The sequence below is a fragment of the Acomys minous genome (assembly GCF_964271855.1).
Source record: "Acomys minous genome assembly, chromosome: 16".
Classification (NCBI taxonomy): Eukaryota; Metazoa; Chordata; class Mammalia; order Rodentia; family Muridae; genus Acomys; species Acomys minous.
In genome coordinates, this window is record NC_140498.1 from 80,136,863 (window position 1) to 80,162,035 (window position 25,173).

General features: G+C 50.4%; 1 protein-coding gene across 2 annotated transcripts in view; it reads right to left on the reverse strand.

The window, feature by feature from the left end:
- Nucleotides 1–25,173, reverse strand: part of ADGRD1 (adhesion G protein-coupled receptor D1) — a 116,699-nt gene that overhangs the window by 37,213 nt on the left and 54,313 nt on the right. For both annotated transcript variants that reach the window (XM_084761995.1, XM_084761994.1), the window contains one exon: nt 5,322–5,395. In XM_084761995.1, coding sequence (XP_084618121.1) covers nt 5,322–5,395 — 74 coding nt within the window. The remainder of the gene's footprint in view (nt 1–5,321; nt 5,396–25,173) is intronic.

A 25,173-nucleotide genomic window follows, 5' to 3' on the forward strand; every position in this document is an offset into this window, starting at 1 on the left:
AAGAGAAGAGAAGAGAAGAGAAGAGAAGAGAAGAGAAGAGAGGAGGAAAGAAAAAAAGAAAGAGAATTTGTTCTCAGGCAAACAATAACTGAATTTACTTCTGGCAGGCTTGCAGTACAGGAAGATTAAAGGAGCATTACACCAGATGGAAACATGGGTCTGCACAAAGACATAAAAATAGATAAGTGTAAATGTGTGTGGCATGGTCCTGGTCTTGTCTGTAACTGCTCTACAAGATAGCTAATTGTCTGGGGCAGAAAAAAAAACCTGTAGCAATCTACTGAAGGCAGTGATGACAACCTTACAAGCAACCGGCAGGAGGAACTACAGATGTATTAATTACATCTTAGATTGTTTTTAAAGTGATACAAGATCCAATATCCATTGCAGGTGGACACTGATGAACTGAACATGCTGTGAGCATAGGGCAACCACTACAACAAAACAAAACAAAACAAAACAAAAAAACACTAAAAGATACAAATTAAAAATCAGAGGTGGAAGTAATATAACAGTGAAAAAGGATCTTCAAGATCTAAATAAGGGCAGAAAGCAAGACCATGAGAAATAGGAACACACACACACACATGAGAGAGGGGGGGGGAGGGAGGGAGGGAGGGGGAGAGGGAGAGGGAGGGGGGGGAGGGAGAGATGCACACCCAGACAGACAGACAGACACACACACAGAGATGCACACACACAGAGACAGACAGACAGACAGGCACACACACAGATACAGACAGATACACACACACACACATACACACACACACACAGCAAATAAGACGATGTCGAGGAACACAGTGGACTTTTACCCAATCATGTCAACAAGAGCATGAAATGTTAAGTTGTCTGAACAAGCAAATGAAAGATGGTCTTAAAGCCTCACCTTTAGTAAAATAGGGTAAAAGACAGATGATGGGTGAAGACGCAGAACCAGATGATACTAATCCAAAGGGTAGAGGAGAGCTCTCGAGAGACACGGCTTGGGAATTAAGAGCACCCCAGTTCTGTTCCTAGCACCCACACTGGGAGGTTCACAACCACCTGTTAACTCCAGCTCCAGCGGATCCAATATCTCTGGCTTCTGTGGGCAGCTGCTCTCATGTGCACACACACACACACACACACACACACACGCACACACACACACACACACACCTACTTAAAAATAATTTTTTAAAAAAACTAATTTTAAAAGGAGCAGCAGAGTCACATCTAGATGAGATGCCATGGGTCTATGAATAACATGCATGGTCCAGGGTAAGGAAGGGTGTAACATGGATGCCAACGATTACGGCAGGCCTTCATCACTGGAGAATCCACTAGCATCCTCTCATGCTAGCTCTCAGAATGAACCCAGGGCCTCATGCACGCCAGGCAAGTTGTCTACCACTAAGCCACGTCCTCATCTCCTGATTGACTTTTTATTTTGAGACAGGGTCTCCCTGAGCTGCCTGGACTAGCCTTGAACTCACTCTGTAGCCTTGGCTGGCTTTGATCTTGCTATCTTCCTGCCTTACTGGCTTGTGTCTTTGAGCCCAGCTTCTCCTCACCCTTTCTTCCAGGACCCCTCGTGGATAGTAAATGCCATAGAAGCTTAAGTATTTATAGTGGTCTGAAGTTTGCACAGAACACCTCCACGCCCTCTTACACTGTGCCCAGATGACGTGGGAATGGCATGTGCGGACAGTTACACTGCAGAGGGAATAGTGGCAGAAAAGAAGTCTGCGCATGCTCATTACAGGTATAATTCTCCCCAACTCAAACATTTCAGGTCCCTAATTGGTTGACTATCTACCAAGAAACCCATGGGCCCTGCGGCCTGAGTGTGACTGGCAGGACAGGTTGGCAGAATACTAGCAGGGTTCCAGAAGACCTGTGCGTAACTGCCACTTAACGTGGCCTCGCTGACATTTATAGAACTCCCGCCTCAGATGCATTGTTCCCCAAGAGCATTATATTATGGGTTGTATCAACAATCTTAAGCACATTTTTTTTTCAAAAAAAACTGAGGCCGTAGAAAGTACCTTTTAAGATCATAAGCTATTTAATTATAAATCAACGGTGGAAAGGTCTCTTAGAAATTTTCCAACTGTTTGGAAATTAAGCAGCTCCCTTCAGAATGAAGGAAGAAGGGGCTGGTGAGATGGCTCAGCAGGTAAAGACACTTGCTGACAAGCTGGACAACCTGAGTTCCCTCCCTGGGACCCACATAGTAGAAAGAGAACTGACTCCTAGAGTTGCCCTTTGACCTCCAGGTGCATGGGCGTGCCTTTGAAGTTGATGGCGTTGGCCTAGATCTCAGTCACGTGATTGCACAGCTGTGTCCACTTATCAGCACTAAGAGACCTATGCTGTCAGGCTGAATTTTCCTGAATATATAGTAAGTAATCATTTGAAAAGTGGTCTGGCTGGATGCTTGTGGTGTGGCCGTCTGAGCTAAAGGGGATCCCACTGTGCGTGCACATCATTGTAGGCTGGGACCACATCATGGCTATTGTATGCAGTACTGGGAAAGCATTCTTTCTGGCACACTGACATCACTTCCTTTGGATGTGTACCAGCAGCGGGTCTGATTTCTTTTCCTGAGGAACCTCTGTACTGATTCCCACAATGGCTGCGCTGACTCACACTGCCTCCTCTCCCACTCCCCGGCCAGCATTGTTGTCTGGTGTCTGGTGTCTGGTGTACTTAGTTTCAGCTGTCAACCTGACACAACCCAGAGCCATCTGGGAAGAGGGAACCTCGGCTGAAGAACAGCCTCCTCCATCAGATTGGCCTATGGCCACAGTTGTGAAGCATCTCCCTAATTGCTAATGGATGCGAGCGGGCCCTTCCCACTGCGGGTGGTACCATCCCCTAGTCAGGTGGGCCTGGTTGGTACAAGAAAGGTTAAGTGAGCAAGCCATGGGGAGTAAGCAGTGTTCCTCCATGGTCTCGGCTTCAGTTCCATGTCATGGCAACCCTCCATGATGGACTCTAACATGTAAGCCAAATGAACCCTTTCCTTTCTCATGTTGTTTTTGGTCAACATTTTATCACAGCAACAGGAATCTAACGAGAATGCTGTCTCTTGTCCATTTTTTTTTTTTTAGTCAAATAGCTCATTTGGTAACAAGGAGTGAAATGTGTGTGTGTGTGTGTGTGTGTGTGTGTGTGTGTGTGTGTACAGGTACACATACATGTGTGGAGGCTAGAGATCAGCCTTGGGTGTCATCCCTCGGATACCATCCATCCTTTTATTTTTGGACAGGCTCTCTCACTGGCCCGGCGCTCACCAATTAGGCTAGAATGGCTGCCACCCAGCCCCAGGCATTCTCCTGTCTCTGACTCCCAGAACTAGGACTGCAAGCACATTTCCCCATGTCTGCCTTTTCACACGGGTTCTGGGGAATCAAACTCAGGGCCCCGTGCTAGCACAGCGAATATTTAACGGACTGAGCCACCTCTCCGGCGCCAGGAAGAAACTCATAAATCTTCTTTCATCTTGTGACTGACTGAACCGTGGTGGTCAAACAAAGGTCAGCGACACGAGAGTTCCCTCTCAGGTTTGATCTTTTGCAGAAACGGGAAGAGGCCAGGGTTACCCGACTAGCAATTATCCTCTAGACAAGAGTCCCGACTGCCGGGCAGCACCCAGCATCCCACTGGCTGTTATAATCTCCTTCTTGCATTATTGGAATCTGAGAGACGTCTCACTAATGTGTTCAATGGCTGTCAGGAGCAGCATCATTCCAGGGCTGTGAATGTGGCCCCCTTAACACTGGTTTACCCTTCTGGCTTTCCCAAGATTCCCTTGGACGCTACCGCCATCTCTCCGTGGCAGCTTGCTATAAAAACCAACAAACACTTCCTCCGATTCATCATCTCTAGAGCCAGCCCTGTGACTTGTTGCTTGGTCCTTTCTTCTTGAAGGTCATAGAAAAATGGTCCCCGGTCGGTCCCCCAGAAACTCTCCTGGCATTGCCTTAGGGTGTCAATGAGGTGCCCCCCCCCAAGCTGCAGGTGGCTGTGTAAAGCGAGTGAGTGAGGTGTGTTTACATGGGACTCGTGTGGGTACGGGTTCCCCCTCAATTGACTTCCACCTGGTGAATGGCTTCACGAAGGCTTCAGGAACACTGACTTGGGTCTGGGCTCTCAGCAGTCACCCCGTTGTCTGGCCAGGCTTAATCCTTTTTTTTTTTTTTTCACGGAGTTCATTCTGTCCAGCCTTGTTGCCTGGCACATTCTCCTCAGCTTTCAGGAGCTGCTGTAACTCCTTCTTCTTCAGTTGAACTCATCACCCACTTTAACCTGTGCTCCTTGCACTGCACCCATCACTCCTGAGGTCCCCACCCACAAATCTCATTGCATTTATAACAGCCATTCCTACTGCAATGGAGAGCTGTCCCCATGGGATCTTATTTGCACCTTCCCAATGATTGGGATGTTGGTTCGCTTTTCTTTGATTTCTGTATCTGCTGGCCATTTTGTTGTTGTTGTTGTTATTGTTGTTTTTGTTTTGTTTTTTGTTTTTCAAGACAGGGTTTCTCTGTGTAGTCTTGGCCGTCCTGGACTCGATTTGTAGTCCAGGCTGGCCTCGAACTCACAGCGATTTGCCGGCCTCTGCCTCCTGAGTGCTGGGATTAAAGGTGTGTGCCACCACGCCTGGCTCTTTTTACTTCCTCTTTTGGCAAATGACAGACCTAATTCTGTCACTTGTGACTTAGTCTGGGTATTTGGGTTTCTGGGTACCATTTCTGGACATTAACCTCAGCACTAAACATCAAACAGAGAAATGTTTTTATTAAATTTATTTGTTTGTTTACTTATTTGGGAGTTAGTGTATGTGCGCATGCAAACTCCAGAGGAGTTTGATCTTTCCTACCACCATGGGGGTCCTGGGGCTCAAAGTTGGATAATGAGACTTAGTGGCAGACACCTTTACCCACTGAGCCATCTTGCTGGACCTACACTAAGATTTTGATACCATAGCCAGTGGATGCTGTTTCCCGAAGCACCAAGGCCCAGCTTTCCCTCAAGACCTTCATGATAGAAGGCAGAGGGACAGTCCCATGTGGCCTCAGACCCTGATGGACTGGGTCTAAGGACTTTAAAAGAATTTTAAATCCGTGCAACCTCCCATCATACCCAATCAGGTCTTGCCTCGTGCATGCTCATGCAAACACGTTGGCTTTGTGAACAGGTGACAATGACCCTGCCCTGAGTGATGTGAGACCAGCCTGGGGTGGATACCTTGAGCCACTGGACATCTTGTTGCATTCTCATCTCCCCCACTTCCCCCTTTTGTCCCAGGTAGGCCCCCACACTGACAGTACCTGAAGTTAAGGAAGGCACAATACAGGAAGAGGCGGTTGCTCTCATTGGTGGCATCGATGTACTGCTTATCGGTCTGAAAGTAAAGGAAATAGAATATATCCGTGACACAGCAGGAGAAGCCAAGCATATGTCGTGGAGTGGGGACAGGGTCCCTCACAGGGGCTGAGACAATGGCTCAACCAGTTAAAAACCACTTGCTATGCAGGATGAGCTGTTGACCTGAGCTCAATCTCTACACCCAAATTAAAAACAAGATGGTTTGGTGGTACGCATCTGTAATCCCAGGACCCGTACGGCAAGATGGGTAATGAGGACAAGAGAGTTGGAAGGAAGGTATGGGCCAGCTAGCCTGGGTATGCTGCATAGCCTCAAAATAAGAGAGAGCCTGCTGCAACCAGGCAGAAGGCGAGACTTGAGTCCTGGAAGCTGCCTCGGGCCTTCACACACATGTCATGGCACACACATGTGCCTGCATCCATCTATGCACATTTTAAAGTGTTTTTTAATTAGTTCATTGTTTAAAAGAGTTTTATACTTCAAAATGTATGTGTACGTGTCTCTATGTGCGTCTGTGTATACATGCATGTGAGTGTGATGCCCACAGAGGTCAGAAGTGGGCACTAGATCCACCCCCCTGGAGTTAACAACAGTTGCCTCTGAGCCACCTGATATTGGGTGCTGGGAACCGAACTTGGGTCTGCTGCAAGAACAGCACATATTCTAAACGGTGGAGCCATCCCTCCAGCCCCATTAAAAAAAATATTTCCACCCCCCCCCAAAAAAAAGTCTCACATCCTGAACATCTGGGCGAGGGGGAGGCAGCCTGTGACAAAGCTGGAGAAGCAAAGAGACCAGCTAATTCTAAACCACGCCCCTCCACGGCTTCCCAGTATCCAGTGCTCTTATCAGCTCATGAACAGCCTGCACGGGTGAGTGAGGCAATTACAGAGTGCTTCTGAGTGTCTGAGTCTGAAGACGGAAGAGCTCTGAGGAGCGGCACGGGAGCCTGGAGTCAGGACCACTTGCCTCAGAATGGGACAGAGAGGGTTTTCGTATCATCCTTCTGCCCAGGTGCCACATGGCTACGAGACACTCAGAGGGAAAGTCTAACACAAAACGAACCCAGAGTGCTCCATGCCTGAATCCACACTTGGCATTAAACAGCTGCTGGGTACCCAGTGATGGAGATGTTGGAGGAGGCAGAACATGCAGAGGAGCCCATGGAGGGTAGATGCAGTAACACTGAGCAGGAAGTTAGAAGGACATCCCTGGTGACAGTTGGGCCTGGTGAGGGGTCCATCTCTACTGGAACAGGACCCATATTACATAGAAATATCTAAAAGGTACATTTCTGTGTCACCCCGGGTCACTTAGAAGTATTTTAGGCAAGCAGGTGGCCAAAGGAAGCCAGCTGCAGCCCCGCTATGCCACAAGAGACACAGGATTCAGGGAGCTGGCCAGACGACTGTCTTCTCCTGGGTGGCTTACTTCTGCCCCTTCCATTCCCAGAGACCAGAATTAATTCATCCTTCAAAGAAAAAGCACAGCTGGCCACTGTGCAAAAAAAAAGCCAATGTGTGTGGTCTGTAAGGGAGGGGTAGACTGGCTGTCTTAGGTCTGGGGCCAAGGTCACAGGTCTGACCAGGAAGTCCCTGCCCAGCTGGTCCTCAGGCTCTGATCTTTGGCTGGGAAAATTGACCTGCTTTAAAAGAAGAGGAAAAAGAGGAGGAGGAGGAGAAGGGGGAAGGGGAGGAGGGGGAAGAATAGGAAGAAGAAGAAGAAGGAGAAGGAGAAGGAGAAGTTGCCAGAGAGATTATAACATATGGGAATGTGGCTGTGCCAAAGAAAAGGTGAGTCACCTCACACAGCCCACATTCTACTTTCTGAGGACCGTGGGAGGCCAACAGCACATCTAACTCCCAGATTCCTGGGCTAGAGAGAAAAACTATTTCCTCGGGGCAGCAGGATGCTGGGCATCCAGAAGGGCCTGGCAGGGTCTCTATGATGGTACTAGCAGAGAATCCCCTGCACCATCCCACACAAGCCTAATTATTCCCCCAGATGCCCTGCTGTCTGCCCAGTGCTGCAGAGGAGGCTGCAGAATAGTTCCCATGATTCCTCCGGTCCCCTCCACCTCTGGAATGAGCTTCCGGATGGGATTAAGCAGCCAATTACTTGTCACCTGCTGTGTACAGCAAAGTGTGGGCTTCTGAACATGAAAGGGAGGGAAATATATCTGAGAAGTTCCCTTGACACCCCTTGTTCAGATACGTGTTTACTTTGTGTCTTAGGATGTGGCCTTGCTGATAAAGAAATTGGGAGACACTTCCTCATCACTGTCCCCCAAGCAGAAGGCAGATGGCACCATGGTCCTTAATTCTGACCCTCAGCAAGGCAGCATCACAGACCAAAGTAGCCACATCCCCAGCACAGAGCCAGACACAGGCAGAGCCTGGCTGATGTCCCAAGCTACCCTTGCTGCTTCTTCCCCTCCCATCAGCTTCTTCCTAGCAACCCAGGCCCAGCTCTGAATGGCAGAGGGCCCCATAAGACAGGCCTGATGGGGGCTTGAGAGATGGCTCAGAGGTTAAGAGCACTGTCTGCTCTTCCAGAGAACCTGAGTTCAGTTCCCAGCAACCACAGGGTGGCTCACAACCATCTAGAATGAGATCTGGTGCCCTCTTCTGGCCTGCAGGTATACACCATATGCATAATAAATAAATACATTTTTGTTGTTGTTTTTTTGTTTTTTTTAAAGACAGGCCTGATGTCCTCTGGCTTCAGAGAATCTTTGGATAGCTCTTCATAGCCCAGGAGAATCTTTGAATAGCCCTTCACAGCCCAGGAAAGCCCTATCCTGGAAGACTGGTGGAGCCTCTGAGTCAGCACCAAGAAGGGGCAGTTGGGTGGGTTCCCATCACAGGATCTGAGGGCAGGTGGGGGGGGGGGGGCAGAAGGGAATGGACAAGCTAGGCAACACCCTGCCTGTGCCTTGTACTCAACTGCCCTGCTTTCCCATACCCACCATCTACGTGTTTGTTGCCTGATTATTGGCTCTCTGGTCCTGCTGGTCCTAAGTGCCCCCAGTGCACTTATACTCTGGGGCATCAACTCTGTCCAGGCTTTGGGCTAACCAGGGAACACACACAGCCCCATACGTGCATTTGCATTTCTCCTTAGCAACAGATTATGTGTGGGTCTCCGCCTTCTTCTCACAGCACAAATCCAGTCCTATCACACGCTTAAGAACCTCATGGGCAAGATGGAACATAGACACCTGAGGGATGAAGGCCACCTTCCCTTCACAGCGCTGCTCTCTGCTTTAGCTGAGCCGACCCTGTCCACCTGTCCCATCTACCTACCTGTCCGTCCACCCATCCATCTACCTTCCTTACCCACCCATCTACCCATCCATTCTCCTTTTCCTCTACCCACCTACTACATCCTCATCACCAACCCCTCCCGTCCCATTTCCCCACTTCCTACTACCCCCACCTGACCATCTCCTACCTCTCCGCCTGCCTGTCCACTTCACTATTCCGTCTAACTCCCGTCCACTCACTCACTGGTTCATTCATCCATCTACCCATCCTATCTGTCCACACTCCCAACACCTCATCCCCACCCCCACCCCCACCTCAGCATCCTACCACATACCCCTCACCCTTGCTCACCCACCTACACATCATCCAGACTGCCCATACACACACACACACACACACACACACACACACACACACACACACACATCCCAAGCTGCCTGGGAGGGGTACCCCTTCTGGCCCTCCTGCAGAGCCCATCCTCCCAGAAGCCCCCAGGCTCCTCCAGGGACGTCATCCACTGTTATGTTTCCCCTCCCTCTTATCTCTGCACACTCTTGTGTCCACTAGATCCTACCATCCCCCAAGGTTTCCAAGCCCCAGAGCAGGCCCCTCCCTCACAAGTACCCCCATTCCACTCAGCGCCCATTACCAAATCTGTAAGTTGCATACCCAGAGCCCCATGAGAACTGGACAGTCCCCCTGCTCTCCATGGGTCCCCATGGGAACCCCAGCTATGCACTATTATATGCCCCAAACACAGCTACAGAGCTACGGAAGAATCGGAAGGGACCTTGGGTGTAGATTGGGATAATGGAATGAAAAGGGAGCAACCCTCCCCCATCCCCAGGCTCCCCTCACGTGACTCTAACAAACCCTTGCGGCATCTGATCAGTGTTCGTTTCCCAGTTCTTGCTAACAGAACCACTTTTGCTCAGGGTGACAGTGTGGCCCTAAGGCTGTCTATTCAGCACTTGCCACCATGTCCTATATTGCTGGGGACAGAAGGACAGTCTTGCCCAATTCACCAATGAACACTAACATTCACTCACGTTCTCATTCTATATCCACTCCTCACCTTGCTGGTACTTCTGCACACTCAGACCCGTCTCTTCCTCCTCGCCATAGATGCCAACCCAGTCTACTAAGGGACAGACCCACAGGATGGAGGTTGCTGGGCTATTTTCCCTCCCCGAGGCCTTTGTTCAAGGACGATGTGTGTTGATGGGTTTTGTTCTCAAGATGTCTAGTTAGACTTTCCCAAGATGCACTACCCTCCTTCTGATGTCTCTCTGCTACAATACAAGGTGAGATGAAGTAAAGCCTGGACCACTCACCTGCCCTGCCCATCCTCATCCTTCCTGCCCCTGGATTCTCCTGTGTTGAGCATCATGAAGATGTTCTTTATTAGACCTGAGCCACTCAAACTGTTCCCCTCCACCCCCATGCGAGCATGTGTGTGTGGGCAAGCATGTAGAAGTCTAAAGTCAATCTCAAGAGCTATCCATCTTGTTATAGTAGCTCACTAGCCCGAGGCTGACTGGCTGATGAGCCTCAGGGATTTGACTGACCCCTCAAGTCTGTGGAAATGATGATGCTGGCTTACAAGACTGTGACATCCCCGCCTCCTACAGCTGATTCTGTGGCTGGCGGTGGTGGGTCGTGATGACTGTGCACCCTCAAATATGCCCTATGAAAGCGCTGTTTCCATAGGAAAGGAGCTGGTGTGCTTGTATTTAGTGGGCTGCAGTGGTACCTATTTCTGAGCAGTGTGTGTGTGTGTGTGTGTGTGTGTGTGTGTGTGTGTGTGTGTGTGTGTGTGTATGTGTATGACTGGGTGAGTGGCCAGAGGCCAACCTCGGGTGTCATCCTCAGCTTTTGTCCACCTCATTCCTTTGAAGTAAAGATTCTCACTAGCCCGGAGCTCACTCAGTAGGCTAGGCGGTCTGGTCAGAGCTCAACAGGGACATGCCTGTTTCTACTGGAATGACAGGTAAGTGCCACTGCGCCATTTTCAAGTGGGTGCTGGGAATTGAACTCATTCTCCTCCTTGCTCGGCAAGCACTTTCCCCCTTGAGCTACTTCCCAGCTTTGTCCTTGTTTCTTATTCCCCCATCTGCTACTGTATTTTATAAGCTTATAAACATCACAGCTCAATCCCAGTTTCCCTGGGACGGATACACACACACACACACACACACACACACACACACACACACACACACACACACACACACACAGAGTTTAAGGAAATAGACAGCTTGCTTTTGAGATCCTCCTCCTGATGAAGGGCTCACAGTTAAAAAGTGCATGGAGACTCCCTTACGGACACAAGGAGGACGGTATAATGTCACTCACTAATTAACAAGGGACTAGCAAATATGACCGGCCCTGCCAGGGAACTGTCTCTCGTAGGTGAGGCTATCATAACTACTGAAACAAATTTGCTTAATAGCCACAAAAAACGTTCAGAACCAGCCGATATCCACAGGGAGGGAACCGAGGCGTCCGCGCCAGACAACATTTACACTTCAGTGGGAAGAATAAGGTCTTGAAGCCTCGTCAGTATTCAAGCTGCAGCGCTATGTAAGAGCGCAGGGGCCGGGGGAACAGAGCCAGGAGGAGCCAGACAAGGCCAGGTAAGGCTCAGATGAACATGCAGGGCATCCTTCCACGTCTAAGTCCTTCACAGTCGCTTCCTCCACAAATCAATTACACACACACACACACACACATACACACACACACACACACACTCACACACACACACACAAACACACTCACATATACACACACACACAAACACACTAACACATATACACACACATCTTCATACACACACATTCACACACACACTCATACGCCCGCTCAACTCATACACACACATTCACACACGCATTCATCCTCACACATCCTCATACACACATACACACCCATCCTCACACACTCATTCACACACACAGTCATACACACATGTACTCACACACTCACAAGCTCATTCACATACAGTCATACACTCACTCAAACATATACTCATACACACACGTGTGCGCACACATACACACACGCACACGCACACACACACACACACGCACACATACACACACACACTCACACATACCTTCAGAAACCAAATGACATCTCGACGGGTCAGAAATGGGATGGAAACCAGTGATGATGGGGAGCTGATGGTGTCAGAGCAGTTACCCACCCATCGTGACAATGTGGGAATCTTGCCCCCAGAAGCCCAAACACCAGGATGGTGTACAGCCATGATGAGCAGGAGCAGGTGGAGAAGGGAGGCTGCTGGAAAGGGGGCTCACTGACACCCCGTTTCTAGCAAGGACAATTTCCAGATGCTAGAGATGGAGAAAAGACATGGGCAGATTCCAGCTGAGTGCCTGGTGCAGAGAATCAAGTGACTAGCTGCCCAGAGGGCATGGCCCGAGACCTCACAGCACGCTCTACCTGTTCTCAGCACGGTGATGACCAAATGAGCAGTCAAGAAAGCTACAAAGAACTGGGAATGAACTACCCACCAGGCAACACAGCCTGAGGAACACCAGCCTGCAAACTGCTGACTTACAGTGCAGTGGGTAGGGTGCTCCGGAGACCCTGATCTCACTTGATGGGTAAAGCTGACTTAGCTGGCAGCAGATGGCATAACAAAATAATGCTCAGCCAAACCATACCAGTTCAACTCCAGAATGCTCTAGAAAATTGCTTACAGCAGCACTGCAGAAGTCCTGAGCCACTTTAGGATGAATGTGGGGGATTTGGAGGTGGAGATGGCTGAAAGGGGGGGGCTTCAGGGGATTCTGGGTAAGAGGCACATTCCTAGTCTTCCTAGGAGCGATAATCTGCAGCACAGATACAACGGACTTGAAATGTGTGTGGTTTCTGTTTGTTTTCTGCCTTTGGGTTTTTATGTCTTTGGGGGTACAGTTGAAGCAGCCCTAGGGCCTGCAGGTCTCCACAAAGGAGGGCTGTCCTAGCGAGAGTCACCAGGAACTAATGGTGCATGGAGATCAGTGTGCAAAAAGCACCAAGCTCATAGGGAACTGAAGAGGCACAAAGTGTTTTTTACTGGTACAAACTGCTACACCTGGTGGTGTTGGTGTGCAAGCACGGATGCTCCACAGAGCGGTGTGAGGAATTCCAGCAAAACTAGACCTAGGTGCCGTTGCCATGGCCCCAGACCTGGATGCGTGAATGGTGGTAAATACAGACTCATGGCTGCCCAAGATGCTCAGAGTAAGCGAAAGTTGAGGGACCAGTCCTTCACAAGATATTTACATCATCTCCTCAGATGTGGGGCTCAGGTAACATTGCAGAAGGGGGAGACCGAAAGTATGTAAGAACCAGAAGATAGGGTGCAGGTGTGAAATGCCACCCCATAGATTTGACAGCCATTGTGTGGTCATGAATTCACAAACACAGTCATCTGCACGGGGCCAGCACAGCCCAGTCTACAATCAGTCAGTGACGGGAGGGGAGGGCATGGCACCTTCCCTCTTACTGCTATTGACATAGCCTGGAAACTAGGGTGCAGGGGGCAGGGTGGTCACCATCTTCACTTATGTGCCCACTCAGCTCCAACAGATGTTTCCAAATCAGTGGTCATGGTTTAAGCTTAATGAGTCACAGAACAAATAGATACAAAAGCAAGAAAGAATTATTTAAGTAACTGTACAGATAGAATTGGACAGTAGAGATTTGGGAGAAGGTAAGGGAGTCGAGGTGGTCAATACCCATTTCATACATATGATATATGTGTACATATAATATACTGTCGTATATAAAATATATAACATATATTATATATAACACATATATGTATATATATATATGTATATATATAACAGTCAGATTTAATTAGTAGGAAAAGAAACATGTCAAAAACTGAACTCATTCCTACTTGTGACCTGTGGGTCCCCCTTCCCCCAAACTAAGTGCCACGCAGCAGCGAGACCCACTGTGGATAGTACACAGATACTCGCCTCCCACTGTGAGGTGGGTCTGGGCTCCATGTCCCCGGAAAAGGGTGATGTTTTATTTATCCACTCTAATGACCACTAAAAGTCAGAAAAGCAGCCCTATTTATGGGGTTACCATGGGGTTATGGCTGATTGCTTCTGGGACATCACCTGCCACTCCCAGGGCACAAAAACCACTTCAGGTCCTGTCCAAAGCACTGTGGTGCTCCGTGAAAAGGCTTTTACTTGAGAGGCACATTTCCCTTCTCAGCAGAGCACTTTAGCAGAATTAAACAGCCTGAACAAAGAAATACATCCAAAAAAAAAAAAGAAAAGAAAAAAAAAGAAAAGAAAGAAAGAAAGAGAAAAGAAAGAAAGAAAGAAAGAAAGAAAGAAAAACACTTATTGCTGGCAATGGCCCAGACAGTGGTGTGCCTAAATAAGCTCAGGTGAATGAAGGGTCAAGCCCCTTGGGGTTCCCTGGGCTCAGTCGGCATCAGCCACCCCGCTGGCCTCCTGGCGGAGCAGGTGTGATCCCAAAGAAAGCAGCCAGAAAAGGGGAAATGACTTGGGGGGCTATCACCCCGCTTTAACAAAGCCATGGCTTTGTCCATTGGGAAATGACCATACAGTCGGCAGCACCAGCCTCCAGCATGGTACAGCAGGGTACCAACCTTGCAATTCAAACTGTGCCCCGGACTGAAATGGAGGGGGGGGGGGAGAGAGACAGATGTCTCAGAGCCCTGCCCTGCTGTGTAATGCAATTCTGCCCCCACCCCACCCCTGACACTTAGACATCAGATACCTTCCTGTCCAGACACACAACTGGGAGGGATGAAAATGAGAGAGAAGACACCATCAGGACCCAAGAAGTGAAGAACAGAGAGCCTGGAAACTTGCAAGGATACAAGCTAACCGCGCCTCCTAGCTACAGTTGCCACCGAGGATGTCTTGATGGAGACTGTGCAGGTGATAATGGCGACTTCCACTGAGAAGATGTGGACATCTGCTCTCTATGAGCCACCAGTGGGCAGCAAGCCCGTTGTCCTGCTTGGGGCATGCCAAACCCCCAGCTTCCTGCACACAGTTCTGGAACCTCGTGTCTCGGACACATTTTCCAACACTCTGAAACGGGAACACATTTGCTCAGCTCCACAGGGACAAAGCCAGCTGAGGTAGAGCAGAGGCCATTTCCTTGACCACCCAGGGTGATACTCAGTGTGTGTGTTGGGGGTGGGGGGAAGCAGTCACCCTACTATTCAGGCTGAGTGCCCGGATCTGCACCTGGTAACAGCCCTCCTCGCTCCTCCTCCGGATTCCAGTCATGGGCCTGGCTATAGGTGCCTTTGGGACCCCTGCTAAATGGCACCATAGGACAACCAGTCCTGGTGGGAGCTTTGATTCTCTGTCCTCCTCCCATTTTAGCAAGGAAACCCCTATGAGGCTCCTCCCAGGATCGCCACCCCCACCCTACCCCTACCTCATCCCTGCAGCCACCCTGAATACCCTTCTGTCACCCCCAGGCAAACTGCACACAATCATCTTGCTCCTAATGGCTAGCCAGAGCCACCCACAGCCCCGTTAACTGTGCCTCATGGTAGCGGGTATCGGGGACCACTTCTGATCTACAAGGCCATTTGGTGTAGACTCGATACAGGCCAGAACACTACACTAAACACATTGTTCTGGGGGTGACAGTGAGAATGTGAGAGGGAAGCAGGCATTTGGGGAGACAAGTTTATCAATATGAAGCAAACATGGGCACTGGACATCTAAAGAAAGAGAGACCAGGTAGGTGGTGACATAAGGTCACATCTGGCATCAGGACCCCCATGGCCACACAGCCTGAGTCCTGTTGTTGGTACTTGGTGTGGCCATCCCACAGTCCTGGGCTCAAGCAGCACTAAAGGCTCCATCCAACAATGGGGGAAACTGAGGTCAGAGACCAAGGGAGTCGACCCCTGTCTGACAGAAGGTCTAGCTAAGGCACAGTGGCTCGCCTCTTCATCCTCACTTGTCCTCTCTGTGTGGCCTGTCTTCTTGTGCCTCTCCTCCTCCTCCTTTCTTCCCCACTTTTCCCCCTGAGCATGAGGAAAAGCCAGACCTGTCCTAAAGCTGGAACCCAGGACACAGAGAGGGCTGGGCCTGCCCTCAAACAAGGGACAGTCTCTCAGCAGACAAGCCTTTTAGGGGAACTATAAAAAGCAGCTGGCTCCACAACCTATGATCATCGTGGGACAAACTGCAGATCTGAATGTTGGCTGAGATGGAGCCTGGTGGGCCCCCACCCTGTCCATCTGAACCTCAAGGCATGCATGTCACCCGCCCATCCAACTGTCCCCGGAAGCCGTGTGTTCATACCACAGAGGTGGGCAGCCCTTGTGCACATCTGCAGCCCGAGTGTGTAGGGCCCACAGAAGACCAGCATTCCCACCGGCTTCACAATGGGCTGGGCAGAAATGAACTCTGGGGCAGGGGAGTTTGGACCCAGGACTGCCCGCCACCACACCTTCAGAGATGCCTCGCCTGGCTGAGCCCACATCCTTTCTTAGCATCCTACAGCAAGTGAGCAGGCTTTGTGGGTAACAGGTAGACATCTGTCCTCCCATGACCCAAACTAAGAGCACCTTTGATGACGTGTGATCCCACCCCAGCAACCGGATGTTTCCGTCTACATGGTCTCTTAGGTAAGAGGGACCCATCTGTGTGGGAGGCCAAGGAACTTTACATAGCAAAGCTGCAGGGAAAACCCAAGGGAGCTTAACCACCAGTCCCATCATGCTCTGTTTTTTAAAACGAACAAACAAACAAAACACACACACACACACACACACACACACACACACACACACACAAAAAAAAAAAAAAAAAAAAAAAAAACCTTGTCCCAGGGGTCAAACCCGTGTAAGTTTCCATTCTGTCATTCAGCAAACAAGCCAACCCCATCTGGAGGAGATCAGACAGCAGGCAGGGCTAGTCTGAAACCCTCAAGGCCATTCAAACACTTTACAGTTGAATGATGTCCCCTGCTCATCCCCGTGCCTGTCCCAGAAGCCCTTCTTGCTCACTTTGTCCTGAGTGCACCCCTGCGTCCGTGTGGCACCAATGTCCTCCTGTAGGGTGGACCTAATGTGACCAGCTCCACACACATAGCTGAACTTAGCGGCCCAGTGTCAAACCCCTGACCTCAGGGCAAGATTCTTTCCCTCTCTCCGGGAGGGAGCAAGGTGATGGAAGCCAGCAGACCTGCATCCCCGGCATACCCCGCTGTGTGCAGGGCAGAGGGATGCTCGCATATGCAGCATTTGCCTTGTGAGTGCGTGGTAAGAGGCAGTACGGTGCCCACCATTGCTGGCAAGCAGATTTCCACTTCCCCCAGGATCCTAAAGACTGGCTTCTACTCCCAGTTCTGAGTTTCTCGGCCAAGACAGAGTCCCAGCAAACTCCACCCCTCGGCTGCCACGTGGCTCTCACAGTTCTCTCCATGTTCCCTGTAGGGCTGCAGGAGGGGATCGCAGGTCCAGATGGCAATGTTTTGTTAAATATTCAGAGCTAACTTTGCAGGGGCTCTCGATGTTCCTGGGACAGCGAGGACATATGTCACCTTGTCTCTGCACCTAGACTGCCCTCTCTCCTGCCCCTCACCCTCCCTTTGCCCCCCCCCCCAGGCCAGCTGAGGCTCCAGCCAAAAGAGGGGAGCCCCGAATGGGCAGGGTGCAGACAGGGTTTTGAGCAGTGGGTGAGGGAAGGCCACGCTCTAGTCAGACACTCTAGGGAATGGAGGGCTGAACACGGTGGCTGGCTTGATCCCCTGTCTGACTGGTCCCATGTGAGGCCAAGTATGGCTCGGCATTAGCTTCACTTGTCACCAGTGGAATGGATTGAGAATCTGGCCCCTTAAATCCTGCCTGGAAGAGCAGCAAAACAAAAGGCTTTTCCCAAGCATGTGCACCTGGGGGGACCATGTGCACCCCTTGGCTCATGTGCTCCACCACAGTAGACCCATGGAAGACAGCTAGGGAAAAACCATGGGGTGGGTGTGTCTGCCAGAACAGGTCGAGAAACCTGTAAAGTGTTTGAAAGGCCTTGAGGGTTAGTAGGCCAACCCTGCATGCAGCCCGTTCTGTCCTTCCTGGTCCTTAAAGATGTGAGCAGTCAAAATAAACCTGCTTCCTCTAAGTTGCTTCTGCCAGGTGTCTGTTCACAGCAGTGAGAAAAATAACTAATAAAAGGTAGGAATCCTCCCTCTTAATACAGCAATACCTCATGATTCAGCTGTGGGATACTCGGCGACTTTCCCGTCTATAACCCCATAAGGCTAGCCTCTAATTGTCACTGCCTTGTTTGATGGTCACATGACCTGTGATGGGGGCAGGGTCTACTCCATACTGGAGAACTGGTCCCAGATGTGCATTTGCAGGGGGTGGGGGTGGGGTGTATGGATTACATCGTGACATAGCTGCTGAGAGCAAGCCACCACCAGAATGGTCACCATGTTGTCTCAGGTCCCCACAAGCATAAGAATCATCAGAGACATCTATTCAATGGTTTGAGTAACACACCCCAAGCTGATGGGACATGGGAACTATTGACTTGTACTCTACCCTTATCTGAAGGAATAATGTATACTTATCTTGTGTGTGACCTAAGATGCATAACCACACATCAAAGCTGTGACTCCAGATCATGTTCCTGGGGTGAGGGGGAGGGGTTAGCAGGAATAAGGAGGAAAAGGAAGGAAGAGTGGGGAGCTGGTTAAAGGAGGAGGAGGAGGAGGAAGAAAATGAGGAGGGGAAGGAAGCAGGAAGAGAGAAGAGGAAGAAGAGGAAGATGCTATCAGTACAGCAGAGACAGATGACAGATGTGCTGAGAGGCTCATGTGCCTGTCCAGTGGCCCATCCCACCCACCTACTCTAGACTGCCAGGAGAGCACAGCAGATGGGACTCAGCCACCTCTGCAGGAAAAAAAGTCACTGCATCTCCTCACCCAGGCACCAATCCGCTGGAAGTGCTTGGCAAGGCAAACCCTTCAGGTCATATCCCCCAGGTGGAAACTGGAGCCCAACACAGTGGACCAGTGGCACGGTGTAGGCATGGCCCCTTGTCAGGCCCTGCCATGTCAGTGGAATATATAAAGCCAGATGTGCATGTAGTGCCTTGGGCCTCTAAGCCAGGCACGGCGGTTGGTGTGCAACAATACTCAGAAAGTAGAGGCAGGAGAATTGCTACAAGTTTAAGACTAGACTGGGCTACCTAGCAAGTATGAGATTTCAGATCAGTCTAGACTCTAAAAGGAGAGCAAACACCAAGACCAACCAGCCAAATAAAGAAATCAAATAGACATCTGCTAACAAGTCACTATTTTAAAACAGAGAGGAAGGCAGGGCCTCTGGGGCAGAGCCCTGGCTTGAAGCAAGTAGTCAAAGTGAGGCTGTTTGCAGGAGGTGCCAAAAGGGTGGCAAGAAGGGGCTTTGGGCAGGGGAGCTTTTTATGATCTGGCCCCCACCCTGTCAGAATCACCAGGCTGGTGGCCCCTCCTCACCGTCTCCCAGAGAGGAGCTGGAAGCATACAGGAAGTGCTCCTGCCTGACAGCTCCAGTTGCTCCCGCCTTCATGAGGACCTAATCCGGCAAGGTGGGTCTGGCCCTATGGTTTGTGAACACAGGCCACGTTACACAGAACACCTCGAGGATTCCACCCCGGCCGGTCCTGCAATTTCCCAGCATCTTGCATTCTTATAGTTTTGGTTGTGAGCCTCGTCTGTAACGGCTGAGCCATCTCTCCAGCCCAGCATCTTGCACTCCTGCACAGCCTTGGCAGCTTTCCTGAAGCGTCTCCGAGAAGTAAACAAACATAAATCTCCAGGATTTCTGCACCATGGGGCCAGTGCTTGCCCCCAGGTCTCGGCTTGAGCACCGTTCCTGCGTGTATGTGTGCATGTATGCGCATGTGCTGAGATATTTAACCATCAGCCAGTGTTACGTGCACAGTCAGCAATTAGAAGATGGTGTGGGTACTCCCAAAGCTAGAAGGTGCAGCTCACACTTGTCTTTTTCTAATCCCACGATCAAGGCCAGTTCACCTGTCACCCTCAACACTCAGATGTATTCTTGTCCTAGGAGAGTCCATCACCTCTGCTCCCTTAGGGGGGTTTGCTAATGGTAAAGGGGTTCACATTACTGGACCACTTTGGTGACTGACCCCAGGGGACTACACCTGCCTCATCCACTCCAGAATGCAAATATTCAATTTTTGCCCCTGGCACTGGCCTCTGTGCAGGAAGAAAAAGAACACGCCTGCTGGATAGACGTGGTGTTGCCGCCGGCAGCCTGGTTCCTCTCTGGAGGAGAAGAGGCCCTGAGCCGCCAAATGCAAGAGTGGGCACCCATTGCTGGGTGACAGACAGGTGATGAACAGGGCTGGGGGAGGTTGGAGGAATCCTGACAGTGTGATTGGTTAAACCTACCCAGCACCTACAGGTGGTTTGTCATTGCCACAATGAAGCCAGGTCATCTACAGTGCTAGTCACTGGAACCATTGGCAAAGACTCAGTGACTTACCTCTGCATCTTCACGTGTTCTAAAAGCCGGGACAGAACCCGCAGTGTGTAGTGCTGGGACTGTTAGCATACTGCCCCCAAGTCTGCTTAGCAACCTATGATGTCAGTACCTGCCTGCCACTAGGTGGGCCCCTGCCCAGGATTGTAAAAAGGGTAACTCATCTCCTCTCTCTCTCTGTCTCTCTGTCTCTCTGTCTCTCTCTCTCTCTCTCTCTCTCTCTCTCTTCCTCCTCTTCTTCTCTCTTGCTGTCTCTACCTCTCTCTCTCTCTCTCTCTCTCTCTCTCTCTCTCTCTCTCTCTGTGTGTGTGTGTGTGTGTGTGTGTGTGTGTCTGTCTGTCTGTCTGTCTGTCTGTCTGTGTGTCTGTCTGTCTGTCTGTCTGTGTGTCTCTCTGTCTGTCTGTCTGTCTGTCTATCTGTCTTTCTCTGTGTGTGTGTGTGTGTCTGTCTGTCTGTCTGTCTGTCTGTCTGTCTGTCTGTCTCTCTCTCTCTCTCTCTCTCTCTCTCTCTCTCTCTCTCTCTCTCTCTCTCTCCTCTCTGGGTGCCCTTCCCACATCCCTACTCTCCCATGCTCATATAAGAAACTTCTCCATATAATAGCTGTTGCCTGGCATCTTATAGTTCATATTTAACAGATTCCACTCACTTAATTACAAGACCCACAGCTCCTGAGTGACTTGTGGCTCTGGCGATCCAGGCGCCTGCTGTAGGAATCTGGCAAAAAAGAGAGTGCACCTGAGCAGGGTCACACTCCACAGACAGTAAGTCATCCTTAAAATTCAAATTTGGGACTGGAGAGCTGGCTCCACCACTAAAGATGCTTGCTGCTAAGCCTAACAATTTCAGTTCGATCCCCAGGACCCACTTGATGGAAAGAAACAGCTCCAGCAAAAGCTGTCCTCTGACATCCACAGGAGTGTCATGACACAAAGAATGCCCTCCTCCCCATAAATAAATAAAATCGGAATCCATTTTTGCAAAATAAATAAATAAATAAATAAGCCAGGTAAACAAGGAGCACGCCCGACCCTTGACGGTGCCCAACATCCCCCTGGAGTGATTTCTGTGTGATTAAATCTCGCAGAGACCAGTGTGTTTTTGTGGAGACGCTGAAAATAATTAGCCCAGGAAACAAACCTCGCCTACATTGTGATTCCCACCACGTAACCCTCTGCACGCATTAGACATCTGTGGAGCTAGACCCAGACCTAGGGAAGTGGGCGGGGTTTTCTCCTTTTGTTTTGACCCTCATTGGCATTGTTAGAATTTGGTTTTCTCTGTGGCTGAACAATCGCGCTGTCTCAGCCTCTGCCTCCTGCCGCTTCTCCATTGTCCCATCTTAGAAGCAGTCAGTGAACATCCTCTGTGGGGCTGGTGACTACCCCTGAGCCAGCGTCTAGGCACAGCAGAGAGGATCTTGCTTGGTGGGGGAAGTAGTGGGCATCTTATGCCTAGGCTGAGTGTGCAGAAAGAGGGTGCGGCTTGAGTTCAGTTGTGTTCAGAGGCCAGGGCTGCGTTCCAGCTCAGAGATGTGAGTCTCCCCTGTTGAACGCCATGCTTTGAGTTTGATACCCTTCCCCCCACCCCTACGCCCAGGCTGACTACAGTAGCAGCTCCTACTGTGTGCCTAGTAGCTCCTACTGTGTGCCGTATGCCATGCCTGGCACGACACACATATACAGATGCATAGATCAGGACTCACAGGGACATCACTAGCACATGGAGAACGTAGGTGCCCTAAGGAAGAGACATGGTGGGCAAGCCTCCTCAGCTCCATGACAGGGATGAGAGTCAGCAGAGCCTAGACACAAGGAGAGCAGGAAGGAGCCTCACATGTAAAAAGCAAGATTGGGGGTGGGGTGCTGGAGAGATGGCTCAGAGGTTAAGAGCACTGACTGCTCTTCCAGAGGTCCTGAGTTCAATTCCCAGCAACTACATGGTGGCTCACAACCATCTATAATGAGATCTGATGCCCTCTTCTAGCCTGCAGACATACACGCAGGCAGAATGCTGTATACATATAAGTAAATCTTTAGGAAAAAAAAAAAAAAGCAAGATGGTCAGGGAGGTGGGATGGATGAGAGCTGTCCACGCTGCGGCTAGGCCCCGGAAGGTCTTGTCCTCACCCAGCCTGGATGTTAGGGGAGCTGGCGGACAGAGGTGACTGAATCTACCTCTTCCAGAACCTTGTTCTATTATGGGAGAAAGGATGACAAAGCTATTGCAGGGTCTCAAGGACAATGAGAAGGCGCCACAGCAACTGGCACAGAACACCACTGTACTTAGTCAAGGTGAGGCCCAGGAGTGGAAACACGGGGCCCAGGCACAGTTTGGGGTGGTCAAGGCTAATTAGTGAAGGAAGGAGCCATTGTCCTGGGAGCTCATGTGGCGTGGCTGGACTCACCCTGACCAGCTGTGTGCGTGTGTGCCTCAGGGTCAGAGAGCTGTGTGTGAAGTCTTCTCTCATTCATTTGTTCAGTCAACAAACATTGGCAGAGACTCTCGAGGTTGCAATCTTCCTTTCATCCTTTCCTACCCCACCCACCCACCCCCCTACCTGTCCCTGTCCCATGGAAACCGCGTTCTACCAGAGAAGAAAGATCAAAACAAAACAAAACAAAACAAAACAAAACCGATGCAAATAGGTTTGTGCCCACCCCCATGACGGTAATAAAGGTAGCAGGTGCGATCGGGTGCAGTTGGGGTTCATGGCTAGTTCTTGGAGGATGGTTGGGCTGTGGGAAGATGTAGCCACACAGGGGCCAATGTTACATTCTAGAGGAAGAATGCAAGTACAGGTCCTGACCTGTGTGAGGAAGAGCCAGGAGGAAGCTGTGGTGGCCGAAGGCTGAAAATGAGGAAGGCATGGGGAAAGGTTTAAAGCACATGGGTGACAGTTTTAGAGCACTTTGAAGATTATTAATGTGTGTGTGTGTGTGTGTGTGTGTGTGTGTGTGTGTGAATATGTGTGCATGAGGTTTTGCCTGTATGTGCACCACATGCATGCAGTGCCTAAAGGGCCAGAAGAGGGCATCAGAGCCCCCTGGAACTGGATGGTTGACAGATGCCATGTGGGTGCTGGGAACTGAACCCTGGTCTTCTGCAAAAGCAACAAGTATTCTTAACCAACTGACCTCTCTCTCTCCAGCCACATTTTGAATAGTCCTCTGTGTATTGAGTTAAAAGTTCGAGCAAGCCCAGAAGAGAGGAGCAGCTAGGAGGCTGTGGCTGTTTTTATCAGAGTGATGGCAGAGACCAAGACAAGGCTAAATGAGGGGGGAACAGGACAACGCAGCTGGACGTCTGGCCTTTTTCTCTTAGGCAGTAGTTTTAGCAGCTTTAGCTTTAGCTTTAGGGTCGCCCCGGCTGGGAGACAGAGCAAGCCACGCACACTGATGCCCAGGCACTCCCTGTGCCTGGCTCTCTACCTCCTCCAGTACTCAAGTGACACAGCAACTGTGGAAATGGGCCCAGGGAAGTTGCAGCTGAAAGGTTCTGACTGGACACTCCCTGTTCACAGTCTCAGAGACCACTGCGTCCCCACCCTGCAATTAGTCTCTGTGGTCACCAGTCAGCTCTGGCAAAAGGGGATGTACATTCCTTCTGCACCGAGAGCTGCCCATCCAGACACCCATTAGGAATGAAAAGTCCGTGATTCCCTGACTGGCATCCGAAGAGAAAGACATGAACGATCCCACACTGCACTTCACCACACTTTCCTCCCATCTGTATGCAAGTGGGAAGCCAGGTGTGCACAAGTCTACCAGTCCCGTTCTACAACACACTTGAGACACACAAGACAAAAGGCAAGCCATGTAGTGACACCTGCTAATGACTTGCCCACTAGAGGCCCCAGATGGCCACTCAGGCAGCTATGAACCTCAGAGCTATCTCATAGTGCTTTGACCCTACGGAGGCTTTGGGGACCAATGCTGGAGATGTCTTGGTTTAACAGAGGTGGACACCGCACAGATATGAGTTGCTAAAATAAGAAATGTTGGTGAAGTCATGGTCTCTCAGCTGGAGCCAGAGTTGAGGGAGGCCCTGGGACCCTGGGGGTACAAACCATTTATAAGCCGTGGATGCACTTGCTGCTGCCTCTGGGCTGTGGGCTCAGTTTGTATTACTACAACTCTTGCAAAAAGAAGCATAAGGGCCATACGAGTTGCCCGGCCCAAGAGTCAGAGTACCCATTTGCTTTGGGCTTTGTTGAGATGTCAGGTGGCAATTACAAGGAATGCGTGGCAAAGCGAAACTGCTCACCTCATGGCCAGGGATCAAGAGAAAGAGGAGGGGAACAAGATCGTATTATCCCTTTCAGGGGCAAGCCCCCAATGACCTAAAGACCCTAGTCCCACCATTGCCCACCATCTCCCAATACACAGGGGGGCAAACCTAAAATGGACCTCGGAGAGCCAAAGATTCACAGGAAAGCCAGGTCCAATGAAAACACCCCTTTTGGAGGACATAAGCCACCACCAATAAGAAGGGACCCTGTTTGGAGGAAGACAGGCTGTTTTCGACATAAAAGGCGGCATATCGTTGGTGGGAGGTTTGAACAAGACCACCTCAGAGTGAGCTACAAACTCCACCAGTGTGTAGAATTTCCAAAGTTGGTATCAGGATGCATCAGCGTGCGCGCGCGCGCACACACACACACACACACACACACACACACACACACACACCACTACTCACAACAACGACAACAACCTCAGCCACCACATGGGTGAGGAAGAAAGAAGATTCTCTGAAAAGGACTGCCTGCCTAAGGTTTCCACACCCCAATCCTAAGGTGAGGGTAGGGGGGCTGTCTCCATATGGCAAGGGCTCTATGTCAATGCCCTCCAACCAAAGGTCTTGAGATGCAAGACCAACGCCTGGCTCACTCAGGCAGTCCCTAGTCATCATGAAGTCCTTGTGGGAGGGAGGTTGCAGGGTCGCAACTGGAGAGGGGGGAGAGAGGGATAGACAGCCAGGGAATGGCTGGTCTGTAAA